At 43.0% G+C, this 15,623-nt stretch overlaps 1 protein-coding gene across 9 annotated transcripts in view; it reads left to right on the top strand.

Annotated features, from left to right (window-relative positions):
• LIMCH1 (LIM and calponin homology domains 1) overlaps window positions 1-15,623 on the top strand; it is a 285,276-nt gene that overhangs the window by 211,565 nt on the left and 58,088 nt on the right. For all 9 annotated transcript variants that reach the window (XM_039540391.1, XM_039540390.1, XM_039540392.1 and 6 more), the window contains 3 exons: window positions 6,007-6,133; window positions 12,308-12,465; window positions 12,728-13,136. In XM_039540391.1, the coding sequence (XP_039396325.1) occupies window positions 6,007-6,133; window positions 12,308-12,465; window positions 12,728-13,136 (694 nt within the window). The remainder of the gene's footprint in view (window positions 1-6,006; window positions 6,134-12,307; window positions 12,466-12,727; window positions 13,137-15,623) is intronic.

Below are 15,623 nucleotides of genomic sequence, written 5' to 3'. Positions count from 1 at the left end.
TAGGAAAGTAAACCTTAAATTGCTAATTAGTCATGCCTTGCTAAAACCATCTCTTTAATCCCTTTGAGGTTGGGCCTATTATAACCTATACAACTTCGTTGGATTTCCTAGTCCCTCACTTTGAGATTTTTCTTAATTTAAGGATAGAGCTGTGATGTAGGGATTTGGTGCTTAGAAGAAAACTCAAGCACATTTTAATCTCAAACAAAAAAACTTCATTTAAAAATAAGTTTATTGGGTGAAAAGTGTAGTTACTTATCACCTCACTTATGAAACTCAAACATTTAAAGGCAAAAAAATGAGTTGTTAGGGACATCTTACGCTGTACACCTAATAACTAAACCACATTCTTGTCATGTCAAAGAAATTCATACAACCACCTGAATTCCGACTCAGATTAAATGCTGTGCTTTCATGTGTATAAATATCAACACTACATTTGTTTTTTTTTAAAAAAACAAGCAAATTACATGTAGCATGCTTCTATTATGCTAGAGAAAGACATATGTGTTAAGACAAATGTCAGAGTTTCAAGTTGTGTATTTTTTAAATGATCTGTAACTCAGAAATACTGTGAATTTCCTTCTCACTTTGCAGAAAATTTCTTTTCATCTCAGAATAAATGCCAATTTTTAAGCCACATCAGTTTTTAAAATCAGTTATTGGAATTGCTAAAAGGGGCTTTACAATGGAAAGTGGTTGTACCTAGCCAAGTAGTTTTCTGCCACTCCATAATGTATTTGTCTGTGAACACCCACATATGTGCATATATACATATGAATAAACATATGAGAGAGACTACATGAAGGTGTTCTATGAAGGCTTTATTGGCATGGGTTTGAGATGGTCACATTACTTGAGAATAGCAATGTTACAAATGAATTATGCTGTTCATTCCAAACTCATGCAGATAAAAATACTTCATTATCGTCGATTCCAGATATGCCACGTTTTACAGGATAACTATTTTACCAGTGTTTTAAGAGATTTTTTTTTTAAATTTGATTGCATTCTTCTACCTGAAAGCTAAATGTCTTAACCAGTTGGAATCCAACAGTGCAGGACTCAGAGGGAGAAAAAAAACAACCCAAAACAAATGCATCTGAAACACTTCTTAAAATGTATATATTATACATGAATATGCCACAGCTTTTAAGTCCCATTACCTTGAGACCTGCCAGAGAAGCAAGTGCTGGGTGTCCAAGTGGGAAGCTGGAAACTCTCCTTCCAGTGGCATAAAAACTCCTTTTTTCTAAACCTGATGGGTTGATAGGTGTCAGACCTTAGTCTTGTCATTGGCCCAAGACTGAATATTCCCTGTCCTGGTCCTCAGGACAATATGGTTTGGTGGAAAGAAGGAGATGTTTATCTTGATCTCCCCAGTAGCCCTACCCAGGTTAGTAGGAAGTACAGTACAGCTCCAGGCAGTTGATATCCTCTCTGGGTATGTCTACATTACAATTAAAAACCCACAGCTGACCTGTGCCAGCTGACTCAAGCTTGTGAGGCATGGGCTGTGGGGCTGTTTAATTACAGAGTAGACTTCCGGGCTCAGGCTGACTCCCAAGCTCTGGGAGTCAGAGCTTGGGAGTCAACTTTGCAGGGTCCTAGAGCCTGGGCTCTAGCCTAAGCCCCGAAGTCTACACTGCAGTGAACCAGCTCCTCAGCTTGAGCCCCAGTCAGCTGGCACAGGCCAGCCATGGTGTCTAATTGCAGTGTGGACATACTCTATGTGAAGACCCTGTGTTGTGTTTCTTGAGAAACCGCCACTTGCTAGTAGAGGCCCAGTAGTGCAGCCCTATTAGGAACTGCCAAGGAGCCAGGGTACTAGAACTGCCGTCTTTGGATGCCCCAGTCTTCTGTAGATTTGCTGGGTTCTGGGCTGGACAGCTCCTTCTTTGGGGACAGAGGTCAGCATCATCCTCACTGGAACGGTTTGGGGAAAATTCAGTGGGGATATTCCTAGAGTTTCACTCTTCTACCAGAGGAGTTGCTCTGAGCTATTGGCAGAAAAAAAACAAGCCTGTTTTCATTCTCTTTCAATTCTTCCTCCCCAGATTTTTGCCATGCACTGGGATTCTCTTCCCCAGGTGCTCTTCCTTCTCTCTCCCGCTCACCAGACTTATTTTGCCTATAACCTCATCCACAGTGGAGAAGCGAGGCCTGTTTCAGGGCAGAAGGAGGAAGTGTGAATATCTGTGCTTCTTCCTTCCCCTGCAGGCTTTGCTGGCTACAGCAACCCAAGAGTTGGCTGACACCAACTGACCAGGTGGAGGGAGACATAGAGAATGGTTTGGTCCTGTATTAAGTGATGAAGAGCAGTAATGGCAGGGCATCATGTTTTAGGGGAAGGTGAAGAGCTATTTCATTTTAAGTGCCCAGGCATTAGAGCTGTCAGATTTTGGCTGTAGGGTGGAAGTTGGTAAGGTTATGTCTACACTTAAAATGCTACAGCAATGCAGCTGCACCACTGTAATGCTTCAGTGTAGAGACAACCTACACTGACAGGAGCGGTTCTCCCATTGGCAGGGGCGGCTCCAGACCCCAGCACGCCAAGCGCGTGCTTGGGGCGGCATACCACGGGGGGCGCTCTGACGGTCGCCGGGAGGGCGGCAGGCGGCTCCGGTGGACCTCCCGCAGGCGTGCCTGTGGAGGGTCCGCTGGTCCTGCACGGCTTTGGTGGAGCCACGGGACCAGCGGACCCTCCGCAGGCATGCCTGCGGGAGGTCCACCGGAGCCGCGGGACCGGCGACAGGCAGAGCGCCTCCCGCGGCATGCCACCCTGCTTGGGGCGGCGAAATGTCTAGAGCCGCCCCTGCCCATTGGCATAGGTAAACCACTTCCCCAAGAGGTGGTAGCTAAGTTGAAGAAAGAATTCTTCTATCGAACTAGCACTGTCTACGCCAGTGGTTAGGTCGGGATTGCTATGTCCTGAGAGAGGTAGCTATTCCACTTTAAATTCCTAGTATAGACCAGGCCTAAGACATGTCTCTTCCCTGCCTTCCCCCTCTGCCAGGTTTGCACCAATGCTGCTGACCAGCACCATCTCCCCCGAAAAGAAGGCTGACACTTCTTGGTAGCATGACTCTTTAGTGTTGATTTTAGGTTTATGCTTCACCATGAACCTGACAGGCCCATGTGAGCTGAGATGAGCTTGTTTACTTCAATTTTACTCTCTGGCTGGCAGCTCACTTTATTTAAAAAAAAAAAAAAGAAAAGAAAAAGAAAAAGAAAAAAAGTGAGTCTTGACATGTCTATAAAACTATAATGCAGCCACATGATGAGTATCCTGTCTACACGTTTCTAACAGATAATCATTTTCTTTCTTATAAAATGTAGTTATTCACCATATTCTCATTTAAATGGTGTAGTGTGAAGTCATTGGGGTCTGTCTTACTAGAGATTTATGATGATCCTGAATTAGCTATTTCAGCCCTTTATTTGTGTTTGTGGTATTTGGGCTTCTTTGAAGCAGATGAAAAAAATGTGGTACCATTTTCAAGAACAACTCTAAATTAGGAGAATAACATAAGAGGCTTGAAAATAAGTGACGTCAATGCTAGGACACAGCCCAGAAAATATCTGTAGTCTAGGCAAGCTCTTGGCAGTGATATGTCCAGGTCTGTGGGAGAACAGCAGATTCAATAGAAAGGTCAGTCTGCTGTCACTGAATCCCAAACTTCCAAAAAGAACTTGGGCTACTAACTACAGAACTTCTTTACAGGTGGAGAACTCATGACAGTATGTACTTGACTTTGCATGATCCAATGCTCCCTCTTCTTTGCACCTTCTTTTCCCCCTGTTCTCTTTCTAGCACACAGTTGCATGGCAGCCGGGAGTTAAGATAACTCCATCTAATAGATGATTGAATGGGAGATGCCACCCATCTATCTGAATGGGGTGTTTGATTATTTTTTAAATTATAAATGAGGAGAAGAATGCTATGGGGAACTTCTTCCCTAATGGCCATTCTAAGCTGATGAGAGAGAGAAACGTTTCATCTTTGAACAGTAGTTCATGGTCCAGGTTTCTTTTCCTTGCTTTCAAGATAATTCTTCTCAGGCAGAGAAGACCATTTATCCCAATCCGAGGCCTGTTCCACTAGAGCAAGGGGGATAAATAGCTTTCCTTAAATATATTATGTGTGGTGCTGTTAGTCAGAGCAGAGCACAATACCTTAAGATGCAGCTCCTCCATACTTCTCCCTCTGAGAACCTGACTAATGCTGGGAGGGAAAGCTAGCGTCTCCATTATGTCTCCCTGTGTAGGAGTATTTGCGCAATTGCCATATGTTACAGGACTTAATTCCCAAGTACTGTGTGACAGAGAAGCTGGCAGAATTAGGTACTGTTGGCAAGGGGGCAATTGGAATGACTAATCAGGCATTCGGGGGATTCTTTTTACTCCTCTGAATGAGAATTATTCTTTGTGTCTGCAGGACTTGGGAGGCTTATGAAACTCCTTTGAACCACTTCCCACAGATCGCTAATTTCTGTTATCTAAGGCCTTATTTGTAAGAGTTCAGAAACTTCTTAAATTGTAGCAAATCATCAGAGGTGACAGTATTTCCACGTTAAAATTTTAAAAATCCTCCACACTCCAAATTAATTTTTTGAAATGTCCCTTAGTGCATGGCATGTCTTTAGTTCGTTAAATAAAACAAACCATATAGCCTTTTAGATTTTAGTATTTAACAGTGTCTCATTCTGGAGTAACACAACCCTTAAGTTACACTCAGTGAGGAATCACTAGGTTTTCTGCTCAGCTCTCTCTGCTTTTTTCAAAATCGTTAGTAAGCTTAATAATAACTTATGCTCACTGTATATAACTAAGGGTTATAGGGTGTGTTCTGTGTCTGTGGGTAACTTCCATTAGTGTGGATAGGAATTATGGATATGCCCTCTTGTGCATTAATGGAGGACTATACAAACATTTATTTATTTTTCCTTGGAAAAAGGTTAATTTGCATCTTGGTTCTTAGGACATAGATTTGAGCTAAACCTACACATACACAACAGTCTTCATTACTGAATTTGTAGACTGTTTTTTAAACTGTATACATAGATAACTCTGTGCACTGTTGCTTGCAATTTTAGCCATTGTATCTTCATTCTGCTTCTGCTGCTGATTGGCTCATTCTAGCTATAAATGGTTTTTTTTGAACAATGCTGTGGAATTACCTTATGGAACTGCATGGCTTATTGTTTTAATGGCACAAATGAGGTAGTGTTTTGCGAGTACCAGGCACTGCAAAAAAAATATACTTAGTATCTTCATGTGAATGTCTTTAAACAAAATTAATGTACTGTAATATGTAACTATGACCTTTTAACTCTCCAAAGATAAGAACAGAAATATAAAGAAATAGTTGTGGACTAGATCATGACTGTTGTACAGTGTTTGTACCTTTCCTTTCTTAGAACAGATGTATTAATAGCTCATTGCTGATAATATTGTGGTTCTTCATGAAAAGTAAACGATACACGCCCATTCATACTTCATGCACTTCCCAGGGCAGACTCACAGCTTACTTACCATTGGCATTTAACCTGCAATGCTGCCTATAATACTGTACCTCTCTCACCTCTCTTGTTTTGTTATCAAATAAAATCCAGTCTCTGCTAGAGAGAGAGAAATTGGAGGTATCTTCTCAAAAGTGATTGAGGAAGAGAGCTTCAGAAAGTTCGGCATTTTAAAGTGGCTCTGAGTATTTTTAAGACAGTCTCAAATTTTTAATCCTATTAATGGAGGACAAGTGATAATGGAAAGAAAAAGTTGCTATCTAATATTAAAAACAAGGGATAATTGAGAAAGGTGGTGCTAATGTGCCTGCAGTTGTACATTGAACTCGTGTGGAAACCGATAAGTCCTTTTGATATACTCTGATTTTTGAAGCTTCCAAAGAGAGATGTATTTGATTTTGTTCTAGCACCTTCATGTGAGCTAGGTTTAAAACATTTAATCAGTGTAAACTAATGATCTGCTTATTGTTCATCCTTTGTTTAGGAGTGTGAGTATGTTTGACATGAGGTGTGAAGATGAAGCTGTGATGCAGCCTCACAGCAAGGCTCGCCATGAAAAACTGCAGCATATTCACAACCAACTGAAAGAGGATGAGGATAGATGGCAAGATGTGAGTACAGCATAATGTCGCCTCCAACAACAGCACTTGTCAAGGCAGAGTATTCACTCCAGTAAGGTATAAAATGAACCTGTTAAATCCAGATTCACTGTGTAAATCTCTTCAACAAAACAATCTGGAGTGAGGTTTTCAGGATTAGGATTGCCGCTAAACATAAACGCCTGCAGTTCATCTGGCATTGGATGACATGAGGCTCTGTCTAGTTTTTTTGTTTGAAAAAGCTGCTCTTGCTTCCTGGAAAGCTTTGGAAAATGCTGTGGCTGGGAACAGTTCTGCTTATGCTCTTATCTGTTTTTTTGAAGTAAAAATTCTTGCTAAAATCCATAAATAACAAAAAGCAAAACTAAACAATACAGAAGGAGCCCAGAATGGGCACAGTCCTAATAAATCTGAATAAATGAAGTGTTATGCTTATAACACGCAGACAAGATAATGGTGGATAATGAAAAATTTTCAGTCCAATCCCAGGCAACAAAATTACCCCCAAAGTTTGATTCACTTAAAAGTAGAATGCAACTCCCTCGTACCCCCATAAAAGCCCTCAAAACTCCCCCTGTGCGCTCACTCGTGTATTGGTGCTGATTTCAACAAATCACTGTAAACTCAGATATTCAAGAAAGCATTGAAACTGTATAAGTAAATCAGCACCAAAGGGTTTAATACATATTCACTTTAGGAGCACTGGTTCTAAATGATTAATTTTGAATATCCTGTTCTTAAGATTTTTTTCATTGTAAAGCAATTGGTACAGTCACTTCCTTTTGTTTTTATATATATATATATATATATATATGTATATATGTATACACTTTGTATACATTTGAGAGGCTGCTTTTAGTAAAGGTTTAATAAATACTAAAACCAGCTGGCTTATAAAACTAAGAACTGATTAGTGCAATAGATGCAGCATGGTAATAGCCTACTGATATCGGGGTGTGGGTGTGTAAGTCCACATCGACTGGGGTTACCCAATAAAGATTTATTCCTTCTGACTTGTATTTTTTCATTTGAGAAGTCTTGGGACTCTGCTGAAATACAAAGCATCCTGAGCTTCTGTATATGAATTTCCTGGACCGTCTCTTGATACTGCACAGTACCGCTCTAATATTTTGTTAAGAACAACTATAAATTCCCATATTCAGTGTCCTTGGCACCCTGAGAACAAGGTGAGGACATTGTTTGTGTTCATGGTGCGTTATTGTTCTTGATGAATCCACTTGCTAGTATATGCCCATGCGGTAAGTTTGCTAGAGATTTGCAGTTTCATAGATTTCAGTTGCTTGCTTTCTAGCTCTGCTGATTTAAAATAAGAAAGCTTAAAACAAATTATATCTATTTTTTCTCTATTGCAAAAAGAGGAGGGGAGGCAGTTATGTTGTGATTGAAAAACTAATTTCTAAACAGGCAGTACTGGGAGTACATAAATAAGTAAAGGTTTTACTGCTTCAACAGGAATAATTAGTAACAGGAAAACAAGAGAGTACCACGTTTGAAGAAAGGGATTACGGACTGAAATATATGTGGATTGTGTGAAGAATTGCTTTAATGAGCGTTCCCTTGAGTATAACATCAGTATCTTGCTGATTTAAGCTAAATTAAAAGTAACAGTGTGTATTCGTGTTTTTAATAAAGTAAATTATGCTTATAGGACCTTCTGATAGTTTACTGATAAATTCAATTAAGATATCTTTTTCTTCGAGTGCTTGCTCATGTCCATTCCATTGTTGGTGTGTGTGCTACATGCACTGGTGCCAGAAGTTTTTCCCTTATGGTATCTGTAGGGGACTGTTTCTGGCACCCTCTGGAGTGGTGCACATATGTGCTGGTATAAGGGGTGCTGCCAGCCTCCTCTGTCTCTCAGTTCCTTCTTACTGCCAGTGACGGTGCTGGAATGTCTCCTTGCTTTGCAAGCTTTCCTGTCTCAGAGTCTAGTGGTGAATTTGTTGTATATCGTTGTTTAAAGTTATGTAGTTAATAGTTCCGTTAGTGTAAAGTTAGAAATCATTAGTCCCGTACGGGACTCAGCCTAGGAACAGGGCATGTCTCAGTCCCTGGGCTTCAAACCTTGTGACTGTTACAAAAAACCCATGCCAGTCAGTGATCTCCATAGAAAGCTGCCTGCAGTGTTTGGGGAAACCATGTGAGCGACAAGTGTTGGATTTGCAAGAGCTTCAGGCCACGGACCAAAAAGAAGCGGGATCTTCGTCTCCAAGCACTCCTTATGGAGTCAGCCCTTGCACTGGCCTCGGAGCCGACAAGATTGGACTCTGCTCCAAGCACTGCAGCCTCGGTGTGGAACGCACCGCCAGCACCGACCTCTGACTGGTGCCAATCCCTATCCTCAGTACCCGCCAAAAACAAAGAGAGGCCAGGAGGGGTCATTCTTTTGCATCCCATAGGGGAGCAAAGACCCCCAAGGGGCAGCTCTTCCCCTCCGGACAGTGGCCAGGCTGTGACTCCGGCTGAGCTGTTGAGCCCAATTCAAGACCTGCCTGCCACCCCAAGAAGTGGCAGAGGCAATCGGCACCTGGTGGTGCTGTCCACACCGGAGGCCTTTCAGGCCACTAAAGATATATTGTCCCTTCCGGTACTGCCCATGCTGGCTGCTGAGGTGCCCCATTCAAGGTGTAAACCTGCCTTGGGACCCTTCCAGTGGTCTCCATCAGTGCAGCACCGCTCCTCGCTTCAGGGTGTGCCCTGTCAGTGCTCACCTGAGCAGCAGCACCAGCCCCCGGATGCGGGTCAGCTTACCTGCCAGAGTTCCCAGCGTTGGTCCCCAGACTCTAGGCAGCATTCCTCGGGCTCTAGGTGTCAATCGCCTGCTGTCTGCTGCAGATCCACAGAGGTGCGGCACCAGTCCCCAAAGGCCCGGTGCCAGGAGCATCCAAGCTGCTCTCCCAGCTCACAGCGCCGTTCCGGAGGGTTGAGATGCCAGTCCCTGGAGCCCTTTCCCCGGATTGCTCATATAGTTCACTGCAGGCATGTTGATGGTCTCCGACACGTCTCGCTCCCATTCCCACTCCCGATCTACAGAGCAGCACCACTCTCTAAGTGTGAGGCATCGATTGCCGGGGTACTATCACCAATCTGCCAAGTGCTGCCATCAGTCACCAGGGTCGTGGCACCAAGAGCCATTGCCCCCATACAGGTCCTCAGTGGAGGTCTGCAGCCAGAGCCAATGGGATTGGGGTAGACAGGCAGCCTTGTTACTGTCCTGTTCCCCCAGACAAGTTTCTTCCTCCTCAGACAGCGAGGAGAAGACCCTGCCCGCTGGCCAAGGCCGCCCACCAGTGGCAGCATGGCCCCAGGGCCAGTGGCCAGCCCCTTGGCAACTATGGAACCCCTGGGGGTTTTCCCACCTATTGCAGGGGCATAGGTCGGTCTCGGAGGCATCTGAAAGATGGCCAGCAACAGTCTCCTGCGCACCCCCTGACTCGGATGCGGAGTCAGAGCAGGCTCCCCAGGGCCAGCCAGCATCAGCCGAGGCTCCCCTAGCAGAAGCAGTGGAGTTGGCAGACTGTCTACCTGCCCCCTCATCATCTTCACCTAATGAGGTGATAGTGGGGCCCTCTCACTCAGTTCCCCAGAATGATGCAAGGGCCCACCAGGAGCTTTTGAAGAGGGTCGCCTCAAATCGGGGGATGGAAGCTGAGGAACTGGTGGAGCCCTTAGACTTCCTGTTGGATCTGCTGAGTGCTGCAGCCCTCTCCAAGGTGGCATTACTGGTGCACAAGGGAGTGGTGAAAATTACTAAGGCTCTGTGGCAGACGCCCTCCTCCCTGCCCTTCAATCAAGGTGCACCTGGCTGCCATATTGGCCTTCCATCCTCACATCCACAGTAGATTGGTGTTATCACATGAGATGTCGATGAGATTCCTGAAAGGCCTTGAAAGACTCTTTCCACCGGTCCGGGACCCAGTTCCTCAATGGAACCTCAACCTGGTCCTCTTCAGGCTCACGGGTCTGCCCTTTTAACCTATGGCTTCTTGTTCCCTTTCCCACTTGTTGTGAAAAGTTGCATTCCTTGTAGCTATTACCCCGGTGAGACGTGTCTCCGAAATGAAAGCCCTCACTTCGAAGTCCCCGTACATGGTATTTTACAAGGACAAGGTCCAGTTGCGGCCCCATCCGGCCTTCCTGACAAAGGTGGTGTTGCACTTCCATGTCAACCAGGATATCTTCTTCCTGGTATTCTGTCCAAAGCCTTAAATGACCAATGAGGAGAGGCAGCTGCACACTCAGATGTCAGGCATGCCCTGGCATTCTATCTGGAATGCACCAAGCCCTTCTACAAATCGACCCAGCTCTTTATCATGATAGCTGACAGAATGAAGGCCTTTTGGTGTCCTCTCAGAGGATTTTGAATTGGATCACCACCTGCATCCCTACTTGTTACGAGTTGGTGCAGGCTGTGCCTCCACCGATGGTGAAGGCTCACTCGACTAGGACTAAGGCGTCTTCGGCTGCCTTCCTGATGGACATCCCTATCCAGGACAGCTGCAGGGCTGCAACCTGGTCTTCAGTACACATGTTCACCACACCTTACGCCATCACCCAGCAAGTGAGAGATGATGCTGGATTTGGCAGAGTTGTGTTGCAATCAACACATCCATGAACTCCTACCGGCGTCCGGTGGCACTGCTTGGGAGTCACCTACAATGGAATAGACATGAGCAAGCACTGGAAGAAGAAAAGACGGTTACCTTTCATAATTGGTGTTCTTTGAGATGTGTTATTCATGTCCATTCCGTGATTTACCCTCCTTCCTCTCTGTCAGAGTTCTGGCAAGAAGGAACTGAGGGAGTGGGGAGCTGGAAGTGCCCCTTATATTGGTGCCCCTTATATTGGTGCATATGCACACCACTCCAGAGGGTGCCAGAGCCGGTCCCCACAGAGGGAGAAACTTCTGGCACTGGCAAGCATACACACCATGATGGAATGGACATGAGCAAAGCAGCACATCTCAAAGAGTGATAGCTACAAAAGGTAGCCGTCTCTTCTGGACTAAAGTGCCATTTAGAAAACTGTGTAGTTCATGAAATAATGTTTGAAACAAGTATCTGTATAGTAATGCTGTTTTTCTTTTAAACTATAACTTGCTAAAAATACTTGAAATATGTTCTGTACACTAATTTTGTAATCGTGTTAAACTAGTTGTCCAAGTGACCAATATGTGCTTCCTATTGTTTATATATGAATATCAAGCTGTTTTCTTAAAATAAAACTTGGCTGTGTAATATTTGGCTGCAAAATAGTTTTATAGCTTTGGAACATTGCCTTAGTGATTTTACAGTGTTGATAACATTCTAGGATCTAATATAGGGACAGATCTTCTTCCATAGACCTCTGTGGCCACAAAAGGCTCTGAATTCATGAACCAAAGAGGATGCAAGGAACATATGACATGGGTTGTGTTCTTTGAGGTTTTTGTCACCCCAGCTCATGGCTACTTTGTTGACAAAGGGATGGAACAGTCAGTGAATCCTCAGAGTTGTTGGATATACTAACCAACTTGTAGGTGGAGAAGTTGCAGAGCAACAAGGAAGGTTACTACCCTGAGGCTGCAACAGGGGGTAGAAGAACAGGCCCACTGACCTCCATGATGCAGGAGGAGGATTTCATCCTCTTGAATCACTGTGATTTCCAGCTTCCAACACTCGCTCTATACCAAATCTGTTTATTCTTCATGCTGTAGCGACCAGGGTTTTCCCCAGAGTCATTAGGATTAAGACTAAAGATTAATATGCTGATCTTTGGATAACTGGACTTCTCAATGTTTTCAGTTAATACAGGACTGCAGCACTAGAAAGTCACAACAGGCCCATCACAAATTAAGATTAGTGACATGACCAATAGGGAAAAAATGAACTGGCAAAGATGTGGAAACTATAGTGAAACCCACTGACAGAAATAGCCAATCAATTTTTTTTTATTTTAAAAAAATTATTAATTTCCTTTATCACTTTTTTTAAAATTAAGGATTGTTACACTGTTGGCCATTTAGGTATGTGAAATCAGTCTACAGCTGGAGTCATTCAGTTATTGAGTAGTCAGCTGTCGATTGAGGTGTTCTGCGGTTGGTTAAGTAACAGCCTCACAACTGATCATTTCTTTAACTAGTGTTCTAAAGCTCTGAATGTGCATGTGTGTTCCCTTCTGGTATAGGATCTGGCACGGTGGAAAAGTCGGAGAAGAAGCGCTTCACAGGACCTAATTAAAAAAGAAGCAGAGAGAAAGAAGATGGAAAGGTTATTGAGTGGCGGTGATGGAACAAGTGAGCGAAGGAAAAGTATCAAGACTTACAGAGAAATTGTGGAGGAGAAGTAGGTTGTTCTATGGAAGTGCAGTTGCATATTTAAGAATACCGTGTGCGTCAAGTGTTTTGTGTAGCTGTTGCTCTGCTTGTAGTGGGGACATCATGCCTGAGGAAATAAATGAGCTACTCTTACAGTTACGCATAATCACTGTAGTGTGGATTGTAGAGGAGAATTTGGCAGAAATTTCACCTCAGGCTTGGTGCACATGAGTAATTCTCTCTGTGTTAATCTTTGCTTGGTAATCTTTCTTGTGTTGCCTCCCACACAGAGAGAGAAGAGAAAAGGAGCTGCACGAAGCCTACAAGAATGCCAGGTCACGTGAGGAAGCGGAGAGCATTCTCCAACAATACATTGAAAGGTTCACCATTAGCGAAGCTGTCCTTGAACGTTTGGAGATGCCAAAAATTCTGGAAAGAAGCCATTCAGTGGAGCCAAATTCATCATCGCCACCGAAGGACCCAAATCCTATGAGATACTTACGGCAACAATCGCTGCCTCCTCCAAAATACACTGCCACTATTGAAGCAACCATTGTTCCAATCAGTGAATCAGAAGCCACTGTTTCAACAGGCCAAACATCTCCAAGCAAAACTGTTGTCTCCAAGGCTGTGCCTATGCTGACACCCAAGCCTTACACACAACCCAAAAACACACAGCAGGTCTTGAAAACATTTAAGGTAGGATGCCTTCCACTGGTCAAAATCAATTAAATGCCAAAGGAACACCAACATACGTCACGCGAATTCATAAATGTGAAAGACAATTTAGGATTAAGGAATATGGGAAGCAACATACCCATACATTACAAAATTCATCATTTTGTTTTTTTGTGGTTAGAGAAAAATGGATGGGGGGGTATTGGCAGCTTTGCCTATTATTAAGGTTGCCTCACACTTGCATTATAAGACCCTGTTTTCAGTTGCTTGCAACTTTGTGAATCTTTAACCATTCAGACCAAAATTTTCCATGCCAGATGTGTGCCTCAGGCTGAATTTTTTACCTCACTCTAGTCAAACCCTGCTCTGAAGACAGGCATATTAATTTCCTTATAGGCTTTTTTATGGCTTTTCTGCGGTGCTGTACTGTCTGAGTGCTTGAATATTAATGGATTTATTTTCACAACACATTATTGAGATGAAGGGGTATTATTATCCCCCTTTTACTGATGGGGAGATGAGGCACAGAGAAATTTAAGGGAAAATATTCATTAATTCTGAATGCCCAAGGTGAGATGCTGAGGGCTTGATTTTTCAGAGTTCTTAGCATTATTGAGCACTTTCAACATTCAAAACACAGCTCCCATTGACTTCAGTTGCAACTGTGTGCGATCAGCATTTCTGTAAATCAGTCTCGGGGGGCTCAAGTCAGGCACCCAGAAAATGAGGAACACACAATGAGTGACCACTTGTGAAATGTTTGGTTTAAGTGACTTGCCCAGCATTACAGAGAAACTCTGTGGCAGAGGCAAGGACAGAATCCCATTCTCCACGGCATCATTTACCTGTCTTAACCATAATGATTTGTAATGGCTGGTGATTAGAATATAAAGCATTCTCCTATACAGGTTTTAAATTAGCAAATGGAAAAAGAAAGAAACCTTAAAATACCATTGAATGAGATCATCAATGCACAATTAAGTTTTTCTCCCCTAAGACATGATCCACCCTCCTACTCTAATCCTAAATTAATTCCCTACAAATAAAAATAAAAATAGTTCCTATCCCCCTTAATTCACATGAGGTGCAATGTGCTATCCAAGCAACCCCTTAACCTAAATTAGCATATTTCTTCCTCTCCTCTTCTTGCATGATGTCAGCTGTCCTGGTGCTTGTCTTGTTGTACTCAGTTTCCATTGTAATTTCCTTGGAACAGAGATTGTGTCTTTACTTCATGTATAAAGCAAAATACATTCCTACGATGCTAGATTAATATTTTGTATCTTGAAATATATTTTTCTGGTGTTCACTGCCAGAGGATTCATGTTGATTTGCTGAAATATAAAACTAGTAACTCCATTTTTCCTCAATTGTCTTGATCAGCCTCTTGAAGTTTGAATTTAACAGCTCCTCTTGCATGACACATGGCTCTTTCTCTGGCTTCTGATCCTGACTATTTTTTAAAAATTCATAGGACGAAAATAAAGGGAAGAAGTAGGTATATGTGGACAATCTAAAGAGAACACATTAAGTCTGCTCAGAGCTTAGCTGCTTGCTTTATGCGGGACAGTGTGATCTATCTCAGTAAGAATTATCCAAAAAAGAATTGTTATACAATTGCTTTACCCTGTTTAAATTAAAACACTGATATATTTATGATGCTTTGCCATGATGACAGTGTGTTGACTCGCTCCAGATCAGGAGGAGGGGAATATGTTTGTTTAACTCTGCAACCAGGGCATCTGTTCTGATCATTCAAACATTTGCTTTTTCTCCCTATGTAAATAGAGAAATGTTTTAGTCTAAACAGAGACATGAAATGGATGGCTTAACTAGCCAGTATTTTTCTGGCTTTTTTATTTTTAAAAGCTTTTATAACCTGTCTAGTAGATAAAACAACAAAATCCCAGAGGACTTGTGGGTTCAAGACCTGCCAACATTTGTATTCAGAATTAAACTATGAGTAGTAATGACTTGGGCAGACGATGGTGGTGATAGGAGAGATGGGGAGGTTGTCTTTTTTTACTGCATAACGATAACATTTGACATGCACATTAAAATCTGCTGTTCGCGCTGTTGCTTTTCCCCATTTAAGGCCAATTTTTGTAAGGTGCTAAGCACCTTCAACCCTCACTGCTTTCACTGGGACTTGAGGGCACTGAGCATCTCACAAAAAATACCCACTTCCTGGCAACGTTTGGCCTTTAATGAATTTCCCTAATGTACAGAGCATAGCCTTGGCTGGTCATACAAACAGGAAAAGTCAGCAGAAAGTGCAGTTTGCTCTTGGTCCAGAGTTGGTTGTGTGTGCCAAGTTGAGTTGCTTTCCAGGAGGGTTCTACTCAAACCGTTGACTAAAAAACGTAAACCAAGGGTAGCTGAATGGAGAAAAATTGAGAGGTGAGGGAAACTGTATGCCACTTTAAATGTTTCAGTTTATTGAAAAGACCTGTTCCCTGTCCTTCACGTTCTTTGCATCGATTTTGAATAGTACTCTAAAGCATAATG

The sequence above is a fragment of the Mauremys reevesii genome, linkage group 5 (genome assembly GCF_016161935.1).
Source record: "Mauremys reevesii isolate NIE-2019 linkage group 5, ASM1616193v1, whole genome shotgun sequence".
In the NCBI taxonomy this organism is placed as follows: Eukaryota; Metazoa; Chordata; order Testudines; family Geoemydidae; genus Mauremys; species Mauremys reevesii.
Note: the sequence above shows the minus strand (reverse complement) of the source record. Positions and strands in the feature narration are given on the sequence as shown.